Source organism: Anomalospiza imberbis, chromosome 3 (assembly GCF_031753505.1).
Source record: "Anomalospiza imberbis isolate Cuckoo-Finch-1a 21T00152 chromosome 3, ASM3175350v1, whole genome shotgun sequence".
Classification (NCBI taxonomy): Eukaryota; Metazoa; Chordata; class Aves; order Passeriformes; family Viduidae; genus Anomalospiza; species Anomalospiza imberbis.
The window spans coordinates 92,926,644-92,954,228 of record NC_089683.1 but is presented as its reverse complement, the minus strand read 5'-3'; the positions used below and the strand labels follow the sequence as shown (position 1 = coordinate 92,954,228).

Below are 27,585 nucleotides of genomic sequence, written 5' to 3'. Positions count from 1 at the left end.
ACAAAGAAAGGAATCTCCCTGTCTCTGCATCCTCAGCTACTGTGGCTGCTTCAAAAGAATTTTATAGGATTCATAAGTTAATTTAGGATTTTTCTGCAAATGGGTCTTGTGTTGCTTCATTATTTTTAGTATGAGGATCTCATTCTATTAGTTACTGTAATATTGGTCCTTTAAAACCCCCCAATGTATTCTAAAGAAGGGAGCTTTTAAGCAGTTACTGCATTAGCCTGGGTTAGTTTAATTCAATGTTCACACTCATTGCTTTTACTACGGACTCTATACATAACTGAGGTTGAAATTTGCATAGTCTTTCAGTTCCTTTAGAGCACTTTGTATTCAACTGTTTGGGAAGCTCTCCAGTACTCCTTTGGTACCTTTTGTGGTAAGATACCAAACTTTTCTAATGTAATTTGCTGTGTATGTCTAATGAATAGAATTGTAAAAAATTAAATGTCATAAGTTTCGAGTGTGGGGGGGAAATAAAAGCATTGCACCATGTTTCCCTAATGTGTGATAGAAAATTTCAGGCAGCCAACATTACTATCTTATGCCCCTTTTGCCTTAGATTTTTCACAGGTTTTGAGGCTCTTTGTCTAAAAAATGAAAACTCCTAAGAAAAATTACTGAAACTTGTGAAAAACAATTAATTAGCTCTGCCTTTCTCTTTTTCTCATTCGAAGTCAGATTTTTTTCCTAACTTTTATAATTCCTGACACTCCTAACTTTTGGGTTTGCCCATTCAGCTCACCAGCTTAGTGCTGTGATGTCCTTCTCTAGCTACTGTCTCAGACTAGTTCTTGATGGTGATGATAAAATGCGGCTATAGCAAGGATGACCATTAATTCCAACTAACTACAGTATCTGCTCCATGTCAATCAGCCCCCAGTCTGCTTTCTCACATTAAGTCCAAAAGTCCACCTCATTACCTTCATGTAGGTGGCTGGAACAGACATGGCACTGATGGACAGCATGCATGGCATTGTGGTTGACCTGAAAGCACTTGTTACATCCCTGTGTTTCCATGGTATCCTACGGGATGTGTTCCTATACTCTAATGAACAGTTCAAGGTTCCTCTAAAAATCTCTTGAACTATGGTTACACATCAAACACACATGGAAGTATTGAAAATGTAAACTCCTATGGTTCATGCAGGTTGTTCACTGCTATTCAGTGCTGTGGCTTGTTTGGGTGGGATAATGGTGGTGAGCTCTGTACATTTTGGCAGAAGGTGGTGGTGCATGTGTTTCCTTGCCTCTCAGGGTAAATGTTTAGATGCAGTTACAAATTATGAACAATTGGCTTTACCCCTGGAAGAGTGACTTTGAGGGTGGTTCTTATTATCCTTGCAATGGATTGATTCAGGTTGTTTACAACCTCCTTGTCATCTTTGTTTTTTTTCCTCTGGTGACATATTATGTTTGTAGGCTGTCATTATGCAATGTTTCATATCTATAGATGGCATCCCTATTTTCATACATAGTTACAAAAGTATAATGGGAAATGTGATAAGCAATTTTCTCCTGTGGTGCAGTCAAGTACTAGCTTATATGACTCAAGTGTCAGGGGAGGAGGACAAGACAGGATTTGGAACTAGATCCTGGTGCAACACTGCTTGATTTTGTTTAATGTTTTGTGTTTTTTCACTGATTGCTTTTTATACCATGCAGACAGTCTTGATAGTCTCTAGGTTAGCTGTCTTCAGCAGCACAATGTAGTGTCTCCTTGAAACCTTATTGTTACGCTAACAGAATGCTCTGTCCTTTTTTAGCTTTTGTTGCTGAGAACCTTTGTTCCTGGATAGAGTGCCACAGTGTGATGATGTACATGGAATGGTCCAGTTGGTATTGAGTACTGAACTCTTTTCACTACCATGGGCCACTAACATTCTGTATACTTCTACCCTACTCACTACTAATCAAGTTCAAATTTTGGGCCCTGTGGGACTGAGAGATCCAAAAGATTTCATTGTGAAGATGTGGGAGGCCAACCAGGGTTGGCTAACCCTCAAAGATAATGAATCTTTCTACATGCAGGTTGAAGATTGATCTTTCCAGGAGTTTAATTCATTTGGTAATAAAGTCACACCTTGGTAGTGAGCACCTACCCAAACTAAGGGCCATGGTATCACCTTTTTGTCCATGCATTTTGGAAAATGTATGCAGTCTCCCTTTGTGCCATACTGCTGTGCTGTATTGCACACACATTTTTCCCTCTCTGATGAGTGAGTAAGCCACAGAGTATGGTGGGTTCAGTTTTGGTTTTTTGTGTGTTTGTTTGTTTGTTTGTTCATAAGACACAACCAGAGTGCATTCAGATAGTGTAGCAATGGGTCTAGGATAAGAGTGTTTGTAGAACAAGCAATAATATTTGAACAAGCACAGACTGTTTCAAATAAAATACAAATAAGAACACTTACCAGTGCCTGAAATTGACTTTGGAACAAACAGAGGTCTTTTGAGAATTATTTTGAATAGATATAGTATCCTGAATCACACATGACTTGCAGAGAAGAAACTATGTTAAGATGCCATTCAGTGTAACTTTCATGTGTGACAGAACAGAATCTGCATTTTAACCATGACAGTTATGACAAATCTTGTTTAATTTGGTATCTGATGCAATATGGCTTTCCATGTATTTATTTCATGCATCAGTGTCTGTGAAGCTTTACTGAACCTTATTAGATCAGATTGTGTATTTGAAAGGTATTTTCCTATGCATTTTAAGACAGATTGCAACATGGTAATTTATCAGCCTTGAAAGTAACTTTCCCAAATATGCAGAAAAAAATCTTATCTCTTTAGAAAAGTCTAGAAATTCGTTAGAAAAAAATTTTTAGCATGAGACACATCAGTGGAGAATTCATAGATAAGCTGAAGAGTCTAGAGAATAAAGAACTACTAGCTGTGTTCTTCCTATATGTTCTTTCACCCCCCAAAGAGATATGTGTTCATACATTGATAATAATGACACTTTGGACTTAAATCACTTTCTAATTTCCAGGTGCTGCACAGATTTTAATTAGTGTCTCACCTTGTTTCCAGTCAGCTCATTCTCACTGAGTCAGAACACATTATTCCTCAGTATGCAGTGTTTCAGTATAATCAACTTTCAGCTTGAGAACAGTCTAAAATCTGTTCTTTCTAATGTACATGCAGGTCTTAAGAGTTATACATGGCAAGGTCAGTTGCATTTGAATAATTATGATATAATTTGAAAACATAATTACCATATGGGTAGTAAATCCATTTCCTTCCTAATCGGTCAAATGTCACATTTCTAGGATACACTTAATTTCTGTCTCTCATTCCTTCTTCACTCTGCTTTAATTTTCATAAATTGAGTCTTGTATTTTAGTTGTATAGGAAGAAAATGATGCTGAAAAGAAAAAAATAGTATGCTGGGGTTTTGTCCTGCAGTTCATCCCCACATTAAATTCTTTTCACAGTCTTTTCTCCAGTTCTGCAAACCTGCTGATGAGCAGAAGTAGGCTGCTTGCAAATGGTGTCAGGACAGTTAGAAGGATCCTTATCTCTGTTTGCTTTGAAGTGTGAGTTCAATCACTTAGCTATTAGATGAAGCCGATGTTAAAACTTTGGGTCTGTATGAAGTGGTATGGGGAGTTTGTTTAGTCATGTTATTTCTGTTGTTAATGTCAGAATCATGATAACGTCAGAAAACCAACGATTTCAAGGTGGGCATGTCAAACAATTATTTTTGTGTTATAACAGAGGTCAGTAGAGAATGTTTGACATAGTCAAGTGCTGTCAGTAAAACATTTTCTTCTGTCCTGTTTTGGGACAAATTTGGAAGGGAATTTCCCAAAGGGATATTCCCCTAAAGGGCGGAATTCAGTGACCCCTCCCCTAACTGGTTCAAGGGATAATCTTCTTAGAGAAAAGTGGAAAAAACTGTTTATTTCACAAACAAAGTATTCACAAGCATGAAAAAGTGAATAATATTAAACAATGAAACCTCTCATTGTTCTGAAGAGATGGTAAATCCAGAAAGTCCTCTGTGGTTCAGAGAAAGAGTCCTTTTGTGGGGTGTGGCTTGGTGCACTCAGTCTCTCTCAGTCCCTCTGGGGCTCAGACCTGGTGTCCAGACTGCAGAGCAGCTTGAGGGTTGGGGTGGCAGGGGGGGCCCTGGGCAGCTGTCCTGGTGTTCTGGACTGGAGAGAAACCAAACAATTCCAGGAAAAAAACAGCCCTGGGAAAGCCTTTCTTGCCATAACTAATGAGGAAAACCGGCAAAAAAACCAAGGAAAACTCCTGGTTTCTCTCTCTCTCTGTGCGGCAGAGAACTCGGAGAGCACTGCCATGAGCTCGCAGAAAGTCGAACTCTTATCTCTGTGTTTTGAATATAGTGCGAAAAAATTCCACTGCTTCCCCCCCTTCTCTCTCTCTCTCTGGGCCTAGCTTAAAGCAACATTTCTGAGCAAAAAGACAGACGATGGGGATCATAAAGTCACCCCAGGACATTTTCTTTCCTTTTCTGTCTCACACATACATAGAGAAATTCTCACATGTACATGGAGTTAGCGGAATGATAGCTGGCAGGATACAGGCCTTGCTGTGCTCCTTAGAGCTCTGATAAGCCCAGTACAGCGTGACCTGGCAGAGAGATACTGACTCCCTCAGAAACAAAACCAAGGTAGCCTCGTAAAACCCTGCCTGGGGCTCACTGCTTTCCTGCCAAAGTGTTGAATGTTGAGTCAGGGACATTGGATATTGTCTTGAGGATGGTGGAAGTGCACTGTGTAAGTCACGATGCTGTCCTAGTTTGTGACCTTTTCCAGAGGCAGGGATGGGATAGTTGAATTCTTTGCACTAAGTGCTGGATCATTCCATGTGCTTTATATTTGGTGAGTGGTAGTCTTAAAGGGGTTTGGTTTCTGAGAGAGTCCTTCAGGTATGGCAAATAAGAGAAAAACTTGCAGCAGTGAGTATGTTGGAAAAAAGTACTGTCTGTGCAGTCCAGGAGCCTGTGAGGAACAGAAAAAAAGTGCTGTCCGTTACTATTTGTTTAAAATTGGGTGAATATATGAATGGAAAGCACCTTGGATCACTTGAAAAGATTTGGGTTTTACATGTTATGTAAGAACATGTGTCTGTTGTTAAGCATGTACATGCTGTCCAATTAAGCAAGACAGATTTGTGCCTAACATGGCAGTAGAGTTTAACTCAGCAGAGTTTAAATACACCATTGCTTTGTACTAATATCACTTGTCTTGTTCCTTCAGATAATGGCTTTCAGAGCCAGTAATGGCAGAACAGGGTTTGTACTGTAAGGATTTTGTCTGAAGTGGCAAAATGTAAAATCTAAATAACGTTTTCAATTAGAAAATTTTGAAACATGGACGGGACAGGCTTGTCTTATGTGTCAAGCACTCCGTACAGGCTGCTGCTTGATTTTGGGTACTACCTACAGCCTGACATGGCTGTGAGGTATTGTTGATCCTTGCAAGAATTATGTACAGAGAAGATAAAATGCTTGGATTCAACAAAAAGTTCTTTCCTGCTTTATTTCTTGCTATAAGGAATGTGGACAGAAAATGATTTCTTAATTACTGAATCTCAATGACTAGGCTAGAAGTGATACTGAAATAATGCTGGGATAATTTTAATTTTCAGTATTACACCTCAATTTTAAATAAAACCGGACAGAAGTGAATCAGTTGAATAGATTACACAGTAAACTATTGATACAGTCCATTTCTTCATCTTGTTTGCACCCAGTGCAAAAAAAACCCCAAGAGGGAGGAATCAAACCTGCAGCACACAAGTATTTCCCACAAGTTTGTTTCACAAAACCAAAGATTGATCATAAATATGTTTTCTTGATCATTTTATCTTTCAAGAATTCTGAGTTAAAATGTGTGATGGTTTTTCATATTGTTATTTACCTGTAGAAAGTGAAAAAGCATAGCAAAGGCAGCTGAAGTTAGAAGATGGAAAAGAATGCCCTTGCTATTGATTTTAAGCTCTACCTACTCAGCAAAACAAGAGTCATAGGAATCACAGCTAGGCTACCGTCACAGAATGTACTCAGATTTAATATTGAACTCTATTAACAAGGTTAAAAAATGTATGATAATTATGAACAAGTTTTCTTTCTCAGATACAACAAGCAAAGCATAATATCTGTCCTGTGCAAAGATCCTGTTGGACACAGGCATTATTGTTGTGAAGAAATGTGTATTACACAACTAGAATTAAGTTTAAAACTCAATTTATAATTTAAATGTTGCCTGCATTCACTTTTGTTCATTCTTTGTGGTTGTTACACTAGGAGCTAAAAATCACCTCCAGTTCTGAATGGCAGCAGCCCTGCTGGAAATCCTCAACCTTCTGCCAGCAGTGGATGCTTTAGAGGTTGTAACACCAACTGTTACTGGCTTTATGTGGTCCCCTATAGCTTTAAAGGGATTTTGGAGCTTGCTTAAATGAGTCCGTGTTCAGATCCTTTGATTTCCAACCTTTCTCATCATACCAGGCAGGAGCAGAAAAGCCATTGCCTGTTGAGATCTCAGGAGTAGCTCCAGCAGCTTGTGTGTTCCAGCTCGGAGGAGAGGTGATGAGGGAGTGAGGGAACAATGGCTGTCCAAGAGGGATTACCTCAGGAGGCTGTGTCATATGCTCAGCTTGTCCCATGAAGGCATAGAAGAGAGTCTGACCTGCAGAAAAGAGCATTTGTATATTTGTTCTTTAAGGAAAATTGGAGCTTAACAGTGATACCTCCCAGCTTAGCTGCCAAGTTAGTACCATGCACATGCTTGGAAGAGGATTTAACTGGCAGCCTTAATGTTAAGGACTGTAGTTTAGTTTGCACTGTATTTTTTGGATGGTTTGATAAATAACTTGGAATAAAAGTTAATTGTAGCATGATCTCTGTAACTGTCAAAGGTCAAGAAATCTTAATGATTTTTTAATCCTCGCATTTTGAAAATATTTTGTTTGACTAATTTTAGGGGTAGAGAAGAGGATGCTTAGTGCAAAATGTACTTGGAAATGAAAACAAGCTTATAATCCAGGTCTTTATCCATCTGAAACTGATGAAAAAAATCTTGCTGACAATAAAAGAAAATATGGTCTGGCTTTTTTTTTTTTTTTTAGGAGCAAATAAACTCAGTTCTCACTGAACAGGATAGAATGGATCCTGAGACAATCGTAGAATTACCAGACAGTCACAAGAAGAGGATTGGGTGGGCTGCTGTTGTGGGACTAGACGATATTTAGTTTGTAGAAAAAGGTGAGAAACAAGTGGAGGCATCTTAGCATTACTAATGGTCAGCTGTGCAAGCAAGTAAAAATGAGAAAGTATAATTTTATGCCCACTCAACTTCACATTAATTCTCACTGAACATTTATAGACAGTACTGTAATGATGGATCATCATTATCAATTTCTGCAGTGGTGCTGTCAAACAAAACATTTGCATTGTAAACGAAAATGTTCCAGGATGTTGTCAACATGCTTGACCCCACATAATTACATTTGGCTTTTAGGCGTTCATGAATTCTATGCATATGGGTCTGCTCTGCCACTGTATGAGCTCATAACTGAGAATTATGAAGTTTAGGTAAGAGGTAGGGGAGAATGGAAGATTACTCCTTAAATTGACTGAGCATTTCTAGTATGCTTCAGGGCAAAGAGTCAAATCACTGGTGAGGGTACACCTGAAATTCAGGTACCTTTTCATTGCTTCTTAGCTTTTGGTCTCAGCCAGGAGCTGATGGATGCCGTACCCCCACATCCTTCCTTCTGAAGGAACCTGTCTGTGGAAAGGGAAGGTGCTCTTGGAGGCAAAGATCTGCTGCAGTGTGAAGGCAGAAAGTATTGAATTGCAGCTCTCCAAGTTGAGTGGTAACCATGTGGGTGATGACTCGTGACCAGGAAAAGCCATTTTCCAGTGAAGGACCACTCTCTGCAAGATGGTGGAAAATCAATAGCTGAGAGCAGTGGTTGCCTACTGCCTTCCAGATGAGGCTGGGGTCAAGGGCAAATGTTCCACCTCCATCTAGCATCACCCGTGGTTTCGGGTGCAGAGCCTCATGTTTGCTTTTAGTGTGGTGGGACATTGTCTGTTTGTGCATGCATTTGTTTTTTTGTCATCTTCACTGCCTCATGGCAAAACTGCAGTAGGATGGAGGGATTTTGTACTGCCTGGTTCTCTCCCAGGTGTGGAGCTTTCAGCCCAGGGAGGTACTTGCATCCTGTTGCTGAGGAGTAGCAGTTATTGAATATTGAAGCAGTTTAAGTGCTTTGTTTAATATTTGGTGACTATTTCAAACAGTTTAAAAGCTATCTTACCATTGTTTAGATTGCTGGCTAGACTTTAACTGATGGATTTGTTTTTTTCTTGAGGTTTCTCAGGGAAAATAAGCCAGGTGTTTCTATTTAAGGTGTTTCTAATAAGCCAGGTGCTTTTATTTATATTCTTCTAAGCCAGATGATTCTATTTAATCCTTTGAAACTTACCTCTTTGAATGCTATTTCTTAGCTGGCTAGCCCTCAGCCCTAGGGATGAGGTGAGCACAAGCCACTATTTCCTAGTGTGTACCCAAGTACCACCAGGAATTTGCTACGTAGTTCCCAAGCTGGATGAAATTTTCTTATTCTTGTTGGTTACCCCGACTTTTGAAGAAAGAAAAGGATTTTGTTTGGTTTTTACAGTCTGTTGAAATCTCAGAAAGGGGAAAACATGAAAAACAAGCACTGGTGACCCAATGTGTAAACCAGATGCTTACCTGAATACCTTTCAGAGAATTTCATCAAGGCACACTGACTAGAATGCTGTTGACATGCATAATGGTCTTTAACTTGTTTTCTGTTTTTTCTGGCTTACATTTGTACTTACCAGTTAAAACTAGTTTTGTTGATTCACCCTCTTGGGGCTTTTTGTGAAGATCAATGCAAAATCATTATTTTATCAATTATTGTTTGTTCTGTCTTTCTAACAAAGAGAATACCTTTAGACAACTGGAGAGATAAACAGTTCAGTATTGTAGCAGGATAAGATTATTTATGGTACATTTTCTGCTTAACTTTCTGTGACACATTAACTGATGATTTTTCCCTGGCACTTTTACCATTCCCTTTTCCTTGAGTATGCACCTGTTTTTTGTCCCATTTTTTTACTGCTTTTTCCCCATCCTTACATATATATTTACATTTCTGGCTGTAACTACAGCATTTCTTTCTCAAGTTCTACCTTTGCATTGGAATAATTTCTTGCTCTATGTTTAAAACTTATTGGTTTGTTTAGCTCTAGGCCCTGTTGCTACTGACTTCACGGGAACTGACATTTTCCACTTAAGTTTTTATCTGGAGTGAACCCTGTTCCTGGTGGTCGTTAGGGGTGTGTGTTTGTTCTTTCTTTACAAATGAGAAAAGAGGAGATCATTATGTAAGGGTGCTACTTCAACAGAAGTAAATATTTTGCTTCAGTTTGCTTAATTAAATTTATGTTCATTCTCACTTAGATTGATTTGGGATGATAAATGTGTATTGTGCTCTACATCAGAGTTGATTTAACTCTGCTGGTGTTTGAAGGGTTTTTGACACAGGCTGGAGAGTGTAGAGAAGTTCTTTATTGTGGAAGGTGCTGTATGATCTGAAGTGATCCCAGCTTTGCCTAGACATCTCAATGCCTTGGCTGTACTTTATAAATAGTCATTTCTCAGAACCGCAAAGTGCATTTTCTAAGAAATGTGAGCTCAAGAGAGGTGAGTGAATTACTCCGTTTGGAATAATGTCAAAAATCTAACTCTTCAAACTTTGTGCATATGCAGTTTGGAGGAATATGTAATGCTATGCTTTCCTTAAGCAGATACTTTGACATTCCTCAAGTTTCCTGACATATTTATGCATCATCTCCTCCATATTTCTGTGTTTCATTAATTACATGCCTTTATTTCAGAGATCCATTGAAATACATTTTGTTGATTTTGGTTTAAATTTGAAGATTGAGTCTTCACTGACTTTGCATCTTTGAACATTATTCTGGTCACACACAAATTTGTATTTCTGATGCACCCTAGGGAAAATCTTCTGACATCTTGATTTCTGTTTGTCTATAGAACTGTACTGCCCAGTGAAGGAAAGGTATTTCATGGTTTGGGGAAACTGCTGTGTGGTCTGTGGATACTAACAATGCCCTTTGACATGCGTGTGTACAAAGGGATATAAAAATGCAAAAGAATCATCAAACTCTCCACAAAGGAGTCTGCAAAGATTAAACAGTCTTTCTGTTACCTAGCAAATTTTAGAGGGCTATTCAATTTTATTACCTTGTCTCCAAGCAAAAATGGTTTAATAAGGAAAATAAATAGTTTCTGTTGTAGTGACTGTGTTTCATGCACTGCTTTGACAGAGGCATGCTGGAAAAGGTAGCTGTTAAGTGCATGGTGATGAGTGTATTTTAAACATCTGAATTCACACTAGCAGATGAATCCACATTTTTTCTGATGTACCTGGCATACTAAGATTAGCAGAATGGCTGAATAGCTTGTGCTTACACCTGTGGAATTTAAATGATCTTTCTAAGAGAATGGAGAAAATGCAGTACTTTATTCTTGATGTGGTGAAAGCAACAAATGACACACACTTAATAGTTTTTCACTAAATGTACCACAAACAGTGTGATATGTGTAGTCACATTCAGAGGAAAAACTGGTCTCTGTTGCTTCAGCTGTAGTTGACAACTACTGTAAAATGGGCTGTTGTGAAAATACTCTTATGAAGAGAGGGGAGATGGCAAGGGATGAGATTTGTTGCAAAGGGTTTATTTGTGTGGAAAAATTTTGCCTATGCAGCCTCCAGTTGAGGTATGCAGAGTTCTGAATTTTGAGCTGGGCCCTCTGATATAGAAATAGTCCAGATTATAAACTTTCTAACACAATTTGAAGTATTAGAAAGCAGGCATTCTTTATTACAGCACTGGACACATTTGGAGCATTTTTCCTCTGAGTGTGTGTTCTGAAACTTTACAACAGTATTTAATCCATTGTGATCATACGCATTCATTACAATGTACTTCCTAGCTAATACATGAACATCCCTTTTCCTAGAACTAATTTACATGCCTCTGCCTCTTACTGGAAGTCTTTTTATGGTTCTAGAGGGTCATCTAAATGGGTGTAAAGTGGTCATATTTACTGAGACCTCAATTTTACAAATGACCTTGCCTTGAACTTCTCTTAGGGCATGGGCTATTTTCTATATAAATGTTATATACCTTTGCCACAAAAATCACTTAGGTTCCTCATTATCTGTTTATCCACTGCTTCCAACTGCATTTAACATCCTGTGTGTCTACTTTTACAGTCTTTGATCTGGTTTTCTAGCTAGTCTTTAAGCTCTATTTTATAACTTCAAGGGAACCAAAAGTTTCTATTCTCTGTGTTGTCTGTCAAGTCCCCCAATCTCTTGAGACTGTATCTCTTTCAGACAAGTCTCAACACTTCATTTTCCAGCATAAAGTGTTACAACATCTATAACATTGAATCATATTACAAGCAAGTACACATACTACAATTATTACAATTACTGCCTGGACTGCATTTCGTAACAGTCTCCAATTTGGTAGCCACGAAGTAAGTCAATCCCACCAAGAAGAATGTTCCTCTTTCTGCTAGTCTTCTACTGCTCTTTTTATCAGGATGATTCCTGTCTGTTGGGCTTCAAACCCAACACTGATGTAAGTGCAGCACTCCTGTCCTAAAATAGCACACATTGCTCTCTGGTTAGCAAGCAGATAATCTAAGGCTATGCGGTTCTGTACAGCCACCATTCATGTTTGTTTGAGCTCACAGGATGTGCTATTTGATATTTTAATAGTATAGTTCACCACTTCTTCTAATAATCTATTTAGCTTGTTAATATAAATTCCATAGTGCAAGGCAGCACACACAGGGCATAGAGTGAACCATACTCTTTTGCTTCCCAAAATCAAAGGAATTAATTGCAGATCGTCCTGGACTCCCTGGATGGAAAATGTTCTCCTGCCCCTAAGTCTTCCTTGTGGTTGTTGCCAAAGTACCATAAGGGGAGGCATTAATACTGCTTGGAAACAGGAACCAAACCATCCTTTAGGAAGCCATTTGTAGGCATTGTCTCTGCATATCCAATAGGTCCCATTCCCAGTATCAGAGGTCTGATTTCCTATTTCCCGCTGTTGCATTGCTGGTGGATCTAGGGCTCCTACGTTTGCTTCTCTTGTGTGCTTGGTGTGATGAGGCTGATGGAGTTTCATAGTGGCATTGCAGCTGGGAGTGGTATAATACTGACACTGATTTGTTTTAGCACTCCAAGTTCTATTTCTATTTTGAGTAAAATTAAAGCATGTAAATCCTTTCACTTTATGACCCCTAATTACAATAGTTTTAAGTTTCTTCTCAATGGGAATGTTACTAAATCCTGTTAAATTTATAATTGTGTTTCTGTATTCTATTGTACAGTTTTCTTTTACTATTCCTTCATTGACTCCATTAAAAGTCATAGCCCGTTAAAAAAGTTCTTGCCACCCTATAGGGTGGACCATCCAAGGGAACCCTGTTCCTCCCAACATTATTTGAGAACATATCCAGCAATTAGTTACATTTAATATTTTAGCTACTTTGATCTTTAAACTTTCATAAGAATTTTCATGACTAATCCCTTGGTGAAACTCTAAAAGTCGCTTTGGCAAGCAAAGATTTTGATTAGCAACCAAGGTACAACTCCTAGGTATAAATAATACTTTAGTTAAAAGGTTACTCATTCTCTTTCCTCATTGTTTGTGTTGGGGACAATAATTCCATTGTCCATGCAGCTGACACATTTTTGATTCTAGAATAATGCACCCAAGGTCCTTTACTGTTCAATTTTACTGTGATGTATGTGCTTAACTGTACTTGGTGGTGTCCCTTTGGTTGGAGAGGTGCTGGATCCCTGTCCCTAAGGTACACACAGTTTCATGGTTGGAATTTGTGTGCTGGTGCATCCATTCCCACCGGTCTGGCAATGACAGCTGCCTGTCATAAATCCTGCAGCGTTTCACCTGAAGATATGAGATAGTTATTGAGGTCTTGCCCCACCTTTAGCTTGCACATCCCTTGGGATGTGTGGAGTTTGTTAGGGTTGATCACAGAGCAGCTCGTAGGAGCTTCGTTTTTCTGTGCCCTTAGGTTGGATCCTAATTCTCTACAAAGCAATTGGGAGTGCTTGAACCCGTCAATGAGGTTTCTTGACCGATTTTACTGAGTTTCAGCTTAATAATGTTATTCATCCTTTCTGTTTTTCTGCTAGCTTGTGGTCAGTAGGGAGTATGTAATTCCCACTGAATTTTTCTCTTGTCTGTCACATCTAGTGTAAGAGCTGGGAGAAATAAAGAAAATAAGTGGGGGAATAAGAATTATTTTGTTCATGGTGTAGCTTATGCATTTTGTCAAATGATTGTTTAGGGCACAATGAGCAATTCCTGGTGCAGAAATCTGGACTGGAATATCTACATCTCTCTGAGTAATGCCCTAGCCACAGACTTGTTTTTTTCTTGCATATTCACTCTTTGAATCTCATTTCTTTTCTGCCTGGTGGCAGCCTGGTAACAGACAGCTGGAGCACTCCTCTGAGAGGCAAGATATGTTGGTCTCCCTGGCAAAGAGCCTGACCTCTACCATTTTATAAGCAGAGAATGACAGTGCTATTAATATATCCCTCTTCTAGCTGTGTTTTTAGACTGTATAGCCTGCTTGTTGTGCTGCTGAGCCTAGATATCATCAGCACATGGTAGGTGTATTGTGAATATCAGGCGTGAATTTGGCCCCTGGGGGGAGTTAAGTTCAGTACAGCTTCAGGGAGCTTTGCAGACTCATTATGGAGGAGGTAGGAGTGCCTCCTGCCCAGCTCCATCTGTCAGCTGGGGACACAGCCCTCTCCCACCCAGGAACTGAGCTGTAGGCACTTCACTCTAGGTTATTTTGGCAATAATATCTAGGCTTCTACTGTCAGCAAAATGTTTGGGGTGCTGGTTTGAACTTAAAGCTATAACCAGTCTTTTGGCTCTTAGGTCATCTGGAAGCTCTCCCATTTCCATTCTGATCAAAGGCAGCTGACTGGTAGGTTTGCATTTGACTGCAAACAGGTGGTGGTAGGCAGGGTTTCTTTCTTTCCTAGATACAGCTGGAAGAAAACTAAACACAGCGGTCCCTCAGTAATGAAACTTTTTCCAATAGAAGGAAATATTATGATTTAGATTAAAATTTCATTTGAAAGAAATGAATCTCTTTGAAAACATTAACTTCCTTGGAAGAGTGAATTCAAAATGATTTATTCAGTATTTTGCAGTTACCTGCCCTTTGACATATGGACTCGACTCATATTGTTTTTTGTGTTGAATGAAAGAGAAGAAAAGTACTTTAAACACTTCTCAGTTTTTTGGTAGGAAACTTCACACTCAATCTTTGCTGGGAAACATGCTAACAGTTGTGAAGTGAACGGGAATTCAGGTCATATTTGTAAAGCTCAGTGTTCTTGCGTATGAATATTCTCATTAATGCTTTGTAAACCAAATAGACTTAATTTCTCATTAAACATTTTTGTCGTAATGCAACAAGACTTGCCTGCAGCCAACATCAGCTTAAATATTTTAAAGGATCTGCATTTGTCAAGGTCTCTAAATGTCAGGTTAAGCTGGTGAGGTGAGAGAGTCTCTTATAGAGCTTAAAAAGCTTTACCAACAGCCAGCAAAATTGTTAGACTGTGAGAAATGGACTTTAACAGAACAAGGCTTAGTCTCCCAATGGAAACTTTGCAAAATGGTATTCCAAATATCTCTGGTTATTTCTTTATTTCAGGTGCAAATATGAGTGGCTCAGCCTTCAAAGTCATGTTTATGGGAGATATTTCTGTGATTTAAAACAAATATTTCCTGTAGGACCCAGTCTTGCAAAGACTTACAGATGTGCTTTATTTATGTATTCTGTGTAGCTCCATTCAAGTCAGTGACAGCTTGAAGTGACAAAACAGGAATCATGAGAACTCACCCAGAGTAAGAATTTGCAGAGCTGCGCCTGACATCTTTTTATTATGCAGTAGAAAAAAAAGTCAATGGTTTAAGGCCATGAAGAGAGTATTAAAAACAAATAAGTTAAGGAATCCCAGCACCAGCATAATGCTGCCTGGACAAGATTGTCCACAAATGAACCCCCTCACTGTACAGAGCCTCAAGTGCTTTCTGTTGTCAGGCTGCAAGATGGAAAACTGCATTATCACTTTTTAAACTTTTGCTGTGTTGTTTCTGCCCAATTCAAAACAGTATGATAGTCACACAGTTAACCCTTGAATGCTTTGAAACTTAAAGAGACCTTGGAATGTTCCCTGAAATAATCCTCATGTATTAATTGTATTTACTTTGACATTACAAGCAAATTAACTTTTCCTTTTATTTTACATTTCACCTCATTCTGGATTAGATGTTCCAAGATCAATGCCAAAGAGAGGGGGAAAAATCATGTATAGCATGCATCTTGCTGTATTACCTTACATCAGGAAGAAATTCAGGCACATGTTGAAGAAAGGTCCTAGACAGAGCAGCAGTTAAACAGGTGCTTTACTTGCACTTACTTCAAGATTTAAATATGTTTAAAATGACATGCATGTGCAAGTAAGAGCAGTATGTAGAGGTCTCAAGGAATAATAGCCCTCCTGAATGATCCTTAACTGGTTAAAAATGCTTCTTTTAGAGGTCTTCTGAAGTTACCAGAATAAAAATTTTGTAATGTAGTGTGTTTTTCAAGGGAATGATTGTCAGATCTCTTATGATTGTTCTGGAGATTTCCACTTCAAGAAAAACTAACGAAATGGTTATTAGATTTAAAAGGTATTCTCTGTAAGTAAAGGTCACTTTTAAATGCTTCAGCTATTGTGTTTGTGTTTGCATTAGTGTAGGGATTTAAATGGTATCATTTGCATATTTTATCCAATTCTCTAATGTTCACTTAGTGAGTTAAAATTAAGATAAATTGTGTAAATGAATCAGCTTGCTGGCTGTGGATGAGGTCATTTAAGCTGCTGTACCTGGACTGAAAGTAATGCAGTTGGGGGAAGACACAAAGTAAGCTTTGTTTGTGAAAGTAGCATGTTTAATCACATGCAAGTTTTAGTTTGAAATCAAAACAGAATTAGAAAGATAGAAAGCACAGAAATATGTTTAAGACTGGCATCTTTGCCTTGGGAGGGGAAGGCTAGGAATGTATGTACAGTCATGTCAGGTGTGGGGGTGTGCATGCAAATAATTTTTACTATATAACATTCTCTCAGTATTTTTATTTATGTACTTCTAACACACCCCAGATGTTTTGAGATTCTAATGACATGGAGTTCTCTTCCCTCTTCTCTCCATGTTACGTGCATAACTTTTTCTTCTGATAGCATGAAGTACCTTTACTTATTGTCCTTAAAGGAGGTCTAGCCAGCTCCAGCCCAGGAATGGTTGGCAAAGCCTGGCCTGTGGTGTTCACATGTTCCTCTCTGATAGTCTGCCTAGAAATGTCTGTTCTTTCACCTTCAAATTTCTCCTTTGAAACTTTGGCAGTGATTGACTTTTGGCCCCCTAAATTAATGTTTTATTTTTAAATACTCACCTAGCCTGCATTTTTTGATACTGAGCATTTTCCACAGGTCTAATCTTCTTGTCTGTTATATTCATGGACCTTAAGGGGGATATTGCTGGCCATCCCTCTAACACAGCCTGGAGAGACATGACCAATTACTACCCTCAAATGTACTTAACTCTACATCCTTTTCTCTATGCAAAATATTTTACTGCTTTCCTTTAGTAGTCCATCTTTGGCTTATTTATCACTAAGTAACTGCTGAGTTTTCTTTATCTGTATGTTAAGATAAATTTGTTGTATATTGGTGCCACATTTTTCAGCTTTTCTGCCCTCCTTGCACATGAAGAATAAATATGTCATCTGTTCAAGAGCTGTTAAAAAACTCTACTACAAGGGTGTTCCTTTGAGTTGAGTTAGGCTGTCATGAATACTCATGGTTACTTTTATGTGCTAATAGTCTCCAAACCAGGGATTTTGAACTTCTGTGTGGATTTTCTGTGATTAGAAATGGGAATAATCTTAAAAGCTTAAAATGAGATATTTATGTAACGCTGTTCTACTTACGGTACAGCAGGTCAGCACGCTCTACAGCAACCTCTCCATTTGTGTAAACCCTGAGTAAAGTACAGGGTTTACAGTACAAAGGGAATGCAGGGGATAGATTGCAGGTAGATAGAAGTATTGATATGAAGAAGAAAAGTAAGGAAGCATGCAGATATAAAAGACATAAATTTCTAGGAGCCATTACCCCTCAAACTCTTTCCCTGCCTCCTTCCTTCCCTCCTCACAGATTTTCTCAAGAAATTGAGGGCAGCACAACTTTCTGAATGCACTGTAAGAGGTTCCTTTTCTTCCCCACCCCACAGAGAAGGGCAAACGAGGGACTGTGTGGGGTGTAGCTGCTGGACAAGGTTAAACCACAACAAATAGTTACAAAGTGTGTGTTGTGTTGTAGATGATAATACAGAACTAATATAGTTCTTCTATCATCTGGCTTAATAATACTTTTCCCGGGGTTATTCTCCCTCACACTTAAGTGTTTGTGTAGCTTTTTGTCATCAAATGAGTATTCTTCTGTGTAAACAGATAGGGGAAGTATAGAGAAATTAGATTCTAAACTACCAGGTTGCTCTAAAATAAGCAAAATGCATCTTTGCATCAATGAGGGTTCTGGCATGGTTGTTTTGCAAGACAGTTTTGGTTGTCGAAGTGTTTTGGTAATCAGAGAGCACAAAGTGCCTGGTCTTGAGCCAGGCTCTGCCCCTGGCTGCAGACTGAGTTGCCTATTGCTTGTAGGCCAGCGCAGCAGTGTATGCACATGTACATCACATGGATATGATGTGCATGGATGATGAGGTAAAAAAATACTTTTTTCCTCTGATGTGTTCTGAAATGTAGTAATGACTTTTTCACAAGATTTTTCTGAGTGAAAAATACAGGAACTTACAGAATTGCTCTTCACTCTGTTCAAGAGAAATGACTCAACATCTATCAGTCCTTTATAATCACTGTAAAACTGCCACTGGGAATGCCCTGACAGGGGAAGGCAAGGCCACATGATCTTAGAGTGGTTACTGCCCTTGTGACAAGGAATGGCAGCCAGCTGCCTGTCCCATTTCCTTATGGCACTAGCAGAGAAGGAAAGAGGCTTTGCTTTCTGCTTTCCATTTCTCCTCTGGGGCAGGGAGGCAGACTCTCCACAGTACTGGAGGGGAAGGTCAGAGTGTTGGTAAAGATTTTGTTATTCCTTTTGGCTTCTGTCCTTTTTCAAATAGGTCTTCATATAGTCGATGTATATCCACTATATGTTTCAGTTGTACATTTGCCATCAGCCTCACTACGACCTAAAACTTCACTAACCTTTAACATTAATCGGAATTATGAGTTGTTGCTGCTCAATTATCTAGCTGCTGTTGTTAAACACTAAAAATCAGAAAACAGCCTATTTTTCTCTGCACAGTAAGCTGAAAACCCTTCAGGCCAACCTAAACTGAGCTACAGTTGGAAACAAATGTGTTGATGCTGCTGAGCTCTTCCTGGCAATGCCATTGCCAGTGGAGGCTGCCTGTGCAGCTCTGCTCTCTTTACCCACTGTGCCATAGCCCTGCAGGAAATTCAGTGCTTACAGACTGCTAAGATAAACCTCTCTGCCATTAGATTAATTGATTGCAATTGCAAGTGTCTGTTACTACCACACTGTTCAAACATAGGGAAGGGAGAGAGAAGAAAAGCACAACATAAATAGAAACTATTGATCTTAATTTCTATTTATTTTTCATATGCTTAGTGAAAAAGCACACCTATAGTGAAAAACATGTAATCAGATGTTCCCTGTAGCAGATTGAATTAAAAAGGTGTATTGATGTTATGCTAAGAAAGAATTTAGAGCATTTGACACTTGATTTTTTAATTACTTTTTTGTTTACCCTTGAATTATGTTCATCACTGTATTTTACCCCACTATTTAATTTCTTACTTCCTAAGATTAGGAATAAGCAATGTGTTAATTTCCCTTTTAAATTTTTAAAATAATATTTTTCCCTGAATATAAAAACTGCTAACTAGAGATTAAAATTTCACTGGAAAATAAAAAATCCCTGAATTATCTTAACAAGTAGGAATAGTCTCAAATATGAGTACAGACTTTCATGCCAAAGGAATGAAGCTAAGGACAGCTGTCACTGGTGGTTCTCAGATACCACATCTTGTTGCTGGTACCTATGAGCTGGGTGGTAACTCCCCTGCTGGATGGACTTCTTCAAAGTGTTGACAGAAATATGTAACTCTTTCTGACAGTGTCATTCCAGTGGTCATGCCTTAATCAGAAAATGATGGAAGTGGATGTAGCTCTTCACGCTGGAAGTGAAATGACCCACAAAATAGTGTCAGCTTTCAGAATCCCATTGCTTCTGGTATTTTTTTCTGAAGGAGCACCGCTTTCTGGACACTTATAAGCATCAATTAATGACTAAGGTTATGACTCCCGGATTCAGTTTAAATGCAGAATATAATTGCATGGAGAGTGCTTCATATGGATTTCCAGGCTTTTTTGGGTATGAGACCTTCAAAGGTCATCAGACTGACATGATCCTGAAAGTATAATAGAAGAACCAGATAGGAAGTATTTACAGTTCACATAATTTTGAAGGAAATACTTTACAGGAAAGAAATTACAACCTTTTAGTAATAAAGTATGTTTGTATGCATCTACATTTCTGACATATGGGAAACAGTCTATGTGTTGTGACTGTATGTGACTTTATATAATGTTTTAACTTTTTTTGTTAACAGTCTTATAATTTAAATTCTCATGAAGATTACAGGTAATTTCTGTGGCTGACTTAGAACTATTCCAATTTTAAAAAATTGAATATTTACTATTTGCAGTTTTGAGAATATGGTTTGTGCTATATATTTGCCTAATGCAGAGTTCCCAGACCACAAAATTGTCCTTTTGCCAAATGGTACATGCACATATTTCATGAAGTGATCTACAGCTTTGCAGAAAATAGGGCAAGCTCTGTAAACAGAACATGTCAGGTAGTTTTTTCACATTCTTTTTTATACCACAAATTGACACATTTGTTCTGTGGTGGATGTTTTTCTGAGATTTCTGTGAAATCTCTAACAGCACTGCTTATTTGTAATTTCACCTACAGGTACATTTATGTTCCGATGGGAGGATCTCAGTCCAGTTTGCTTGGAACACTATTATCTACAGCCCTGACTTTTGCCTTCGTAAGCTACTGGCATGGAGGACAGAGCTATTTGTGGTACTGGGGTGCACTTAATTGGCTTGGAGTAATTGTGGAAAATGGCGCCAAGAGGATACTTTCAATTTCACTTATTCAAGATTTAATTGTAAGTTGAATCTCCCTCCATTTCATATTCTTGCTTCCTGGCTCCATGCTCATCTGAAGTTACTGGTTAGTAGTATGGTTTAACCAAGATTAAAAGTCATGGCTAACAGATAGAGTTAGGATTCCCTTGCCCACTCTCCAGTCTCTGAGGTAATAACTAGTTCGTATCACTAGAATTTTGAAAAGTAGCAGCAAAGCAGATGGTGAAATATGCACAGTCTTAAAAGCTTCCTCTGCAGTCCTAGAGTAAGCAAATGCTTGTCACGTTGTACAGGGATGAACAGAAACCAGTTTTAACATTTGTATTCTGATTTCACTCAGGATGGCCTTAAAATATTCATCTTCACTAAAATTAGGAGTGTATGTTTCTAACCATGTGTTTCCTGGAAAAATGTGTGTGTAGCAGCTGCTTGCATCTGGGAACAAGCTTACACTGTGAAATCTTATACTACTGAAGAGCTAAGTAAAGAAAACATTCTTTTGCCTTGAAATCCTCTGATATTTTCATTGTACTTATACTTTTGACCTTCATGCTGTAATTTCCAAAGGACAAAATTGACTTTGATGTGCAATTAGAAGCAAAAACCATTATTTTAATTTTGATGGCCATTTTAATCTTCAGGTTTGCTCACTACTAAAGCCCAAATCCTATAATAACTGTTTGTAACACTAAATAATTTGTATATCTTGCTTCCTTACTAGTTAGAATTGCACAGAATTCATACTCCTGTATATTGTTGTTTAGGTGGAGACTCACTCTGCAGCCTGATGAAGTCCTGATGCTCAAGGAATGATGCTTGTTGTCCATCCTACCCATTTCAGTTTTCACTGTTGTGGCATCCTATGTGTGGCAGCTGATACAGCTCAGTAATTTAGTAGCCAGTGCTACCTTGGACAATTGCTACCCAATTGTCCATCACTGCAATTTCAGTGGTAGTCTGGAAGCAGATTTTTACCTTCCTAGAGAATGAATTTATCAGATCCATTAATCCTCCCTCTAGGGTGAAACTGAGCTTCACCATCTGACCACCTGCATATGTTTGTCTCTGAACTGGAAGACAACATAGTTTTTTAGGCATTCAGCTATAGGAGGAAATAAAAGTCTAGGGGCTTGCTTTTTCTATCTGATGTCACTGTATTAGAAATTTTAATAAAATTCATAGGGAATTAAGTTCTTAAATATCAGAAATTATAATGATAATGACATTATAAAAGTGGGGTTATATATGTTGGATTAATTTCTAGCACATAGTTCTAATTATAGTTAACTGATGATTGCAGTAGGGTTATTTTTGTATAAATTAAATCCCTATCCAAGTGCATTTTACCCCCTTCCTCCACCTTGTTTTCATCCCGTGTTTTTAAAGGCCTATCCAGTGTCTTCCATGTCTCCTTTGTTTCTCATTTCAATTCAGAAATATGGTTGTAGGCCTTCTTTAGAAGAGCCTTTTCTATATTTTTCTGAAATAATTCAGAAGCCAGAATTTTTAATATGCATAGTTTTGGCATCTACATTAGTACAGGAGACAGATCTCACTGCAGCTATGGCTGAGTTATGATTTGCCTTGTCTTGAAGGTTGCTCTACAAGAACATGAGCTACCACTCGTTATTGCTGTCTTCTCACTCTTCTAACTAACTCCCATTTTCTTCTTAGATGCTGATACTGGGGGACAGATGAGTAGTTGGACTTTGCATTTTCCTTAAGAAGGGGTGGAGTGGTATGGCATTCTCTGAAATGTACCACATTTAAAAGAAACTGAAAATTTCCCAGTGCCTTTTAATCTGTTTTTTGGAAACATTCCTATAATCCCGTCTTGGTGAGGGGTGTGCTGCAAATCTAATCACTGTGGTGTTGAAGACCCTCTTCTGGGGGATGGGTTTTTCAATTAAATTTCATCTGTTGACAAGCTGAAATCCTTTGCATTCTTGTGCTTCACGCAGTTGCTGTGTTGGCTCTCGAGAGCTATTTTTGAAATGGAAAGTCTATTTTTGTCTTCAGAATAGCAGTTGAGTTTTTCAAAAAATACAGAGCACAGGTTTATGCTTTTTTCAACCCATTCTGTTCATCAAACCTCCTCATCTATTATTCTTAAAGTTGAGATACATAATTCAGTTGAGCAGGAGGCGCTTAGAAAAAAAAATCTAGAGGTATAAGTTTAACTTTAATTTTACTCTGTTTTTAAGATTGAATTGATCACAAAGAGTACCAAATATGGTATCAAAACTGCCTCCTTTTTTTTTTTCTCACTCAATATTTTTTCAATTCTTTTGCAAAGGGAAGATTAAAAATCAAAATAGAGCATGTTCAGCTCTCATAATTCCCGGAATCCTTGTGCTAACTATATATATATGTATATATCGCCTATATTTATGCAGATTTTACGGTAGTTTCAGTCCCAATGCTTGAAACCAGCGCAGTATGGGGAAATCACACTTTTGTAGCAGTCTGACAGATTTAAAATATTATCTCAGGCATATTGAACTAGAATGAACAAAGCAGCACTGTCATTATTTTTGAGAAGTAAAATCAGCATATAAACAAATATGTACTGAAAACAGTAAATTCCCTGACACAAAAGATTGGTTCTGGAACTTTTAATTTAAACTGGTTTAAACCAGTGGCTGGATTCCTGCGTTCAGCTCTAGAATAGCTGATGCTCTTTCTTACATCCTTTTCAGCTTACAATCCCCTGAACTTTTGTGTTTCAGTAAGTTGTGTGAGAAGTTATCTCCATGTGTTTTTTGTCCTTATTGATTACTTGTTAGGTCTTAGTAAATTAGAGCTGAATTAATTTTGTCTTTTCAGCAAAATATTATATAGAAAAAAAAATAAATGCTAGGTTTCCTAAGATAGGGCAGATCTGGGAACTTTATATTAAATGGGAGAAGTTTCATTGTGTTTTTGTCAGATCTTTTTTTTTTCTTACTTTTTCAGGTGATATTTAGATCTGTACTGAGCAAGGTGGTGCTTTGCTTCACTGTTCTATATTAATTTCTTACAGATGAACAGACTGGAGTAGTAACTCTTTTGAAATCAATGACAGAATTTGTATTGACTTCTAATAAATAATGTGTCTGATTTATGTAAGAAAGTGTTAATGGCTAACATTCTCCCAGTGATTTCAAGTTTTTCCTTCTCTTTCCTTAATGAAAATGATCTATAGAAACACAGATCTATTAAAAAAAATAGATCTTGGTATAAAAATAGATTTAGAATGAGTTTAACCTTAGAGGAGCTGGCAACACCTTTAAATCAATGGGTTTTTGAAAAAGAAGTATTTGGAGATCATCCAAAAGGAAGATGTAGCAAAGAGAGTGAAGCTGGCAGATTGATAAAATGAATGTTTTAATCTGAATTGAAATAGCAACATTTATCTTTTTAGTTCTTTAGTTAAGTGAAAACATGTCATTCAGTCTAGTAAGATTTTTTTAAATTGAGACATAAAGATCTCTCCTCTCAAAATCATACTATGTTGAATTTCTAGTTTAAGATCTTATTTTTAGATTTTTTTGGTAAGAAACTAAATACACCATAAGCAATTCATTTTGGGAAACCAACTACTTTTACATATGGCATATTTTAAATTTTTACTATCCTTGTAAGTGCTATGTTTTTTTAAAGTATAGAATACTTTGATTTCTATATTTTCATTTATGCCTGCAATGACGTGCACTAATTAAGTCCAGTTCAATATGCTGTCATTTCCTACCCAGCCCCCCTTTGCAAAAGGGGAAGTATTTTATATGATGTCCGTGTTTTGTTAGTGGTTTAGATTAGACTTCATTAGTGTGTTAGATTATTATTTTCCCCAGAAGAATGAACTCCATACATTTATCTCTGTAGTTAAAATATCGCCATTATTTTGTGCACCAAAGATGAGGTCAATGACAGCTGGTGTCCTCAGCTTTCCAGAGAGCAGAATTTTAGATGATTTTCATAGTTTGCATGGGGTGAGGGATTTTTTGTCTCTTTTATTTTTCCTCTCCTTAATGTTGTTTGCCCTATTTGTTCTGCTAGACGCATTACATTTTTTACAGTTATTCATAATAAGTTATGCATTGTACAGAAATCCTGCAGACAGCTGGTGTGGAGCATGGAAAGGTTCTGACTGGTTAGCCTGACCTCTGGGCTCTGGTTCCACAGGGAATTAAACTGAACTAAAAGCTCATTGCTGTTGAAGAGGAAAAGGTTTAATTTCTCTTTCTTTCCTTCCTTGCAGTCTCACCACTCCCTCCTCCTCAAACCTTCCTGCTGGAATCTTTGCTCAGCTGATCTAGCTCTTTATCCCAGCAGAAAGCTCTACTTCCTTGGGTTATTTTATTGCTAGATACTTTAATTCGTGAAAAAGGATCTGAAAAGCACCCAAAGCAATACAGTGTAGGAGACAAAAGTCAAGGAAAGGAAATGGAAGAGGAGCAGCTTGACTATTTGTAACCTCTTGCTTGTAAATGTGCATAAACAGTGTGAGGTAGCAGACTGAACCTCTGTATTTAAGAGCAGTGGAACAAAGAAGCCAGTTGGGTTCTGCTGCATTAATTACTCAGGCTATGCCAGGGCACGCATTCAGCCTGACCAAGATGGAAGTGCCTGTGTATTTCACAACCATATACATATACAATGTATATTCAATGTATGTGTCCTATATACATTGAAAAATTAGTAATTATTTCCTTTCAATCTTTTTGCAAGTATAACTCACTTTGAACTACCATGAGACAAGTAAAGTTTCCTTCTTCAGTAGACACAAGATCTGACTAAGCATTGCGAAGTTATTTGAGAGAGGTATGTTTGTTGACCACCTTGGAAGATTAAATCTTTAATAAGATCTCTGCAATAAATAAAGACCCTAGCAGCTGTTCTTCAGCATGCACTGGGCTTTGATCTTCCTCTTACTTCATTTGGTGGAAAAAGTATTTATATCTCTTGTATACTATTGTCAAATCAGTCTGGCCTTTTATTTTTTCTAATAGTTTTGTATCATTCTTACATATTTTTATTGCAGCATGGTGATTTGGTTAAGTGACAAGCATTACCAATGCTACTTTCTTCATAACATATTTATGTACTTACTGTAGAATTGTGTTTGAGTTTGTTACTTCACTTTCTAAGAATGAACAAACTCCCTTAATCAGACTCTTAGTCTCTAATGCAGAATTGGTTTTGGAGACTAGGTACCAACCAAATGTCAAAACCCAGACTAGGGGAAGGGGCTTGCCACTCACTCCCTACTGCCCACTGTGACTTTGAGTTCAGCCATATCATTGCTTTAACCAGATATCTTTATTATCCAAAGTAGGCATGCTATGACTCAAAATAGGTGGAAACTTGTTCTTCTAGATGTGAACATTAGTCAGGGCAGATTTGTGACTACTGGTCTTTGATTCTCAGAAGCAGCAAGCTGAGTCAAGGTGCTGTTTTGTACTGAGATGCTGAATGATCATCAGAGGTAAATATGGGTTACCTGATGCATCCTAGTCAGTCCAGTGACTTCTATCTTTGCTAACAATAGTTCTGAGTCAAGCAATTCTTGCTGTGATATTCTTGCCATGCAATTCTTGCTTTTGCTTTATTTTATTTTCTTCTCTCTTCTCCATCCTCCTGTGGTAAGGTTTCATTATTCTTAATGGAAGTAAAGCCCATGACGTTTTGAGTGCCCCGCTAAAAAGTGCTGACACGGTCACACACTTATATTGTGGCACTGATGTTCTTTGCTGAGGGATCTTTTCATCTGAAACTCAGTAACAAAGACTGAAAATGTAGTAGAGGGACAAGCATATGCAATATGATATAGAATTCTGTGTGGTGAGTGACAAAAATGTCTGCAGAAATAATTCAGAGATAACATTCTATTGTTTTCTTTGAGGCTTTTTTTGGTCTAATCTTTGCAAGAAATATTATTTTTTATGAGAAACTGTTGTGATTTCTCTGCTATGATTACTGCTCTGCTCCAGACAACAATGTCAGCTGGAAAGCCCCTGGCATAGCTGCTTGGTGGTCATTTAAAAAAAAAAAAATTATCCCACCTACCAGCATTATTTACTTCCTCTTCTATTTTGGAGACACTGGCCAATTTTCTGGCACTAGGTCATTAATGCTGTTTGAAAAGCAAGTAAATCATGCTATAGTGTGAAAACAAGGCAGAATGATGCTGGTTACGTGCTTCTTTCTTACTGTTACATGACTTACAGCCTCCCTCTGTGGTTTGCCTCAAAAATTAGTCCAGGCGATAGGTGTCAGCAATTACAGAAATATGAGTTAAAATCCTGAGGAGTGGTTGCACTCTGGTCTTCCTGCTCCACCTTGAGCTACAGAAAATTGCTGCAGGGAAAGCGTGGTCTTTATTTGCTGAGAGTGTTTATCAAATGTCTCCATAGGGATTATTACTGTGTATTATTTATTTGGTAAGAGTCACAAGGGCCAAGATCAAAATTCAACATAATGATTGGTGAAGTTGGATCCTTTCCCAACTGGATTACAATTTAAAAGGTAAAAATGATAAAATGTGGATGAAAGAACTGAGAGAACCAACATGGGCAGAATGAGAACCCAAAGAACAAAAACAGGGATGTCAAGGACCTGGACACAGAGAAGAATGCACAAATCTCTTGATCAGTGAGAGCTGAGACACATTTACAGGAGTATGTACGCTGCCATTACTTGGATAAATTCCCTGCTTTAAACATGAAGCAGAAAAGAGGATGGTGCATGTCAGTGCTGTTCATTTTGCACTTTTCACAAGCTGCCACTTAAAAAAGAATAAATGGGCAGGTTCTTTGAGAGTGAAGAGTTAAATGTAGAAGTACAGAAATTTACTTGTGTGTATGTCAAACTTCCACACATGCATCTGTAAGTGTAGTGGATACATACGAGCTGGTAGGAGGCTTTCTTCAAACAGAAGGGGGAGTTGGCTGTTTGCTGAGAGATGCTATAAATGTAGATCTTTTAGAAAATCTAAAAATGAAATGGTGCTAGTGCAAGACAGCGTTTTGTTGAGTGAATGTTTAGTAAGACATCAATAGAGAAGATGAGTATCTTCTCAAATCCTATATATAGCATTTATTCCTAAATTCAGAACCAAGTTCTATTTGTGAAAATAGATCTTAACTGACAGCTGCTTGATTTTAA

At 38.0% G+C, this 27,585-nt stretch overlaps 1 protein-coding gene across 3 annotated transcripts in view; it reads left to right on the top strand.

The window, feature by feature from the left end:
- HHAT (hedgehog acyltransferase) overlaps window positions 1–27,585 on the top strand; it is a 172,599-nt gene that overhangs the window by 85,273 nt on the left and 59,741 nt on the right. For 2 of the 3 annotated variants that reach the window (XM_068185783.1, XM_068185784.1), the window contains one exon: window positions 20,258–20,459. In XM_068185783.1, the coding sequence (XP_068041884.1) occupies window positions 20,258–20,459 (202 nt within the window). Of the gene's footprint in view, window positions 1–5,468; window positions 5,511–6,496; window positions 6,757–20,257; window positions 20,460–27,585 lie in introns of those variants that run through there. The other variant, XM_068185785.1, reaches the window with a different exon arrangement.